A 1,561-nucleotide genomic window follows, 5' to 3' on the forward strand; every position below is an offset into this window, starting at 1 on the left:
GTAGAAACATTGAATGGTTCATTAAGTTTCTCAGGAATAGCATTAAATTTATAGCAACATATGAAGTTACAAAATACAGACTCTCTCATGGTTTAGCAAAGAACAATAGTAAATTCAAAGACTTGAATCATACCAGTGGCAACATCTGGTGAATCATTTTGTTGTTGGCGACTGTTTATAGCATAAAGGTAATTTGCTCCTATGCTGATTCCATTTCCTTGCTTGTTCTTTGGACACTCTAGCATGAAATGCCCAGTCTCACCACACATGAAACAACATCTGGAGCCCTCACGACAAATACCTCGGTGGGTTCTACCACACTTTGAACATGAAGGGGCCTAGTTACCTCCTTGAGCCTCAATACCTTCAAACTTGGCACGTTTAGCTCTAAAGGATTGTGAACTCTGACCGTTATGCTCACCTTTGTTTCTGGGTGCAAGGAACCTAGCATATGGTGGAGCATGTTCCTTTTATTTCTGTGGGAAGAAAGATTTCTTACTATTCTTTTGTCGCCAGAACTCGTTGTCTGATGTCTTAGCCCTCTTATTCTTGAACCCTTCTCTATCCATCAACTTATCCTCCTCAACTTGTTGCACATGGATCATAGCCTTGTTATGTCCATATCCCCTATCAACATTGCTGCCTTGCCTTCCTTGATTGGGTAACGAGACAATCCAGCAACAAATAAACTAATCTTGCTCCTTATCTCAACAACCATCTCTGGGAAATAGCGGTAAAGTTGTGTAAACTTCAGACTGTACTCATGAACACTCATAGTCTCTGGATTAAGTGTTAGAAATTCTCTAATCTTTGCCTCTCGTAACTCATGGGGAATGAAACTTTCCATGAAAGCATTCTCAAACACAGCCCAACTCACTATTAGCGCATCATCGACCCTATTCCTTTTCTATTGGTCAAACCAGACTCTAGCAATACCCTTTAGTTGGTATGCAGCTAGTTCTAACCTCTCAGCATCAACAACACGCAATATATCAAGACTTTTATGAAGTACTTCAACAAAGTTCTCTTGATTGTCTCTAACACTTGGACCTGTGAAGCTTGGTGGATTCATCCCTAAAAACTCATGAATCGTTGTGGTATCAACCACTTCATGAAGAGTACCTCTTTGTCCAACTTGATGAGTCGCTGCTTGACATACCGAATAGTCTCAAAGAATTCAGCATGGATTACTTCTTCTTGAGGTTGCACTTCAGGCGCATTTGGAAACTCTTGTTCCTCAACAATCCTCCTAGCTAGACGACCTCTAATTGCTCTTCGTGGAGGCATGATTCTCTAAAAACATGCGCAGGAACAAATTATAAGGAAACTTTTAGAGATAAACTCTAACGCACGAAAAGAATGTGAAGTGGTGAGATATTCCTAAATGTTGTATCATCCTAATCATAGATGCGGCTCTCTTCACACCAATGAGTAAGACTCTACAGACACGGCTTCATAGACTCCCTAGGACTCTTGAACTCTGTGCTTTGATACCAAGTTTGTCATGCTCCGAGCCTACACCCTGGGAGGGACCGGAACTCGAAGACCATTGCTGGCCCTC

At 41.4% G+C, this 1,561-nt stretch overlaps 1 protein-coding gene across 1 annotated transcript; it reads right to left on the minus strand.

Moving 5' to 3' along the window:
* Positions 1 to 601: 601 nt before the first annotated feature.
* LOC107003674 lies at positions 602 to 1,287 on the minus strand. The gene is made up of 2 exons (XM_015201990.1): positions 1,123 to 1,287; positions 602 to 907 (listed from the first exon to the last, which is right to left on the minus strand). The coding sequence occupies exons 1-2, from the start codon at positions 1,285 to 1,287 to the stop codon at positions 602 to 604; spliced, it is 471 nt and encodes a 156-aa protein (XP_015057476.1).
* Positions 1,288 to 1,561: the final 274 nt, after the last annotated feature.

The sequence above is a fragment of the Solanum pennellii genome, chromosome 11 (genome assembly GCF_001406875.1).
Source record: "Solanum pennellii chromosome 11, SPENNV200".
NCBI lineage: Eukaryota > Viridiplantae > Streptophyta > Magnoliopsida > Solanales > Solanaceae > Solanum > Solanum pennellii.

What these genes read in the sequence shown, in the direction of transcription:
- LOC107003674 (XM_015201990.1), bottom strand. Translation starts at nt 1,287, where the DNA reads ATGCCTCCACGAAGAGCAATTAGAGGTCGTCTAGCTAGGAGGATTGTT. An exon ending in TCATCAAGTTGGACAAAGAG is followed by an intron (nt 908 to 1,122) that starts GTACTCTTCATG and finishes TTTGACCAATAG; the next exon opens with AAAAGGAATAGGGTCGATGA.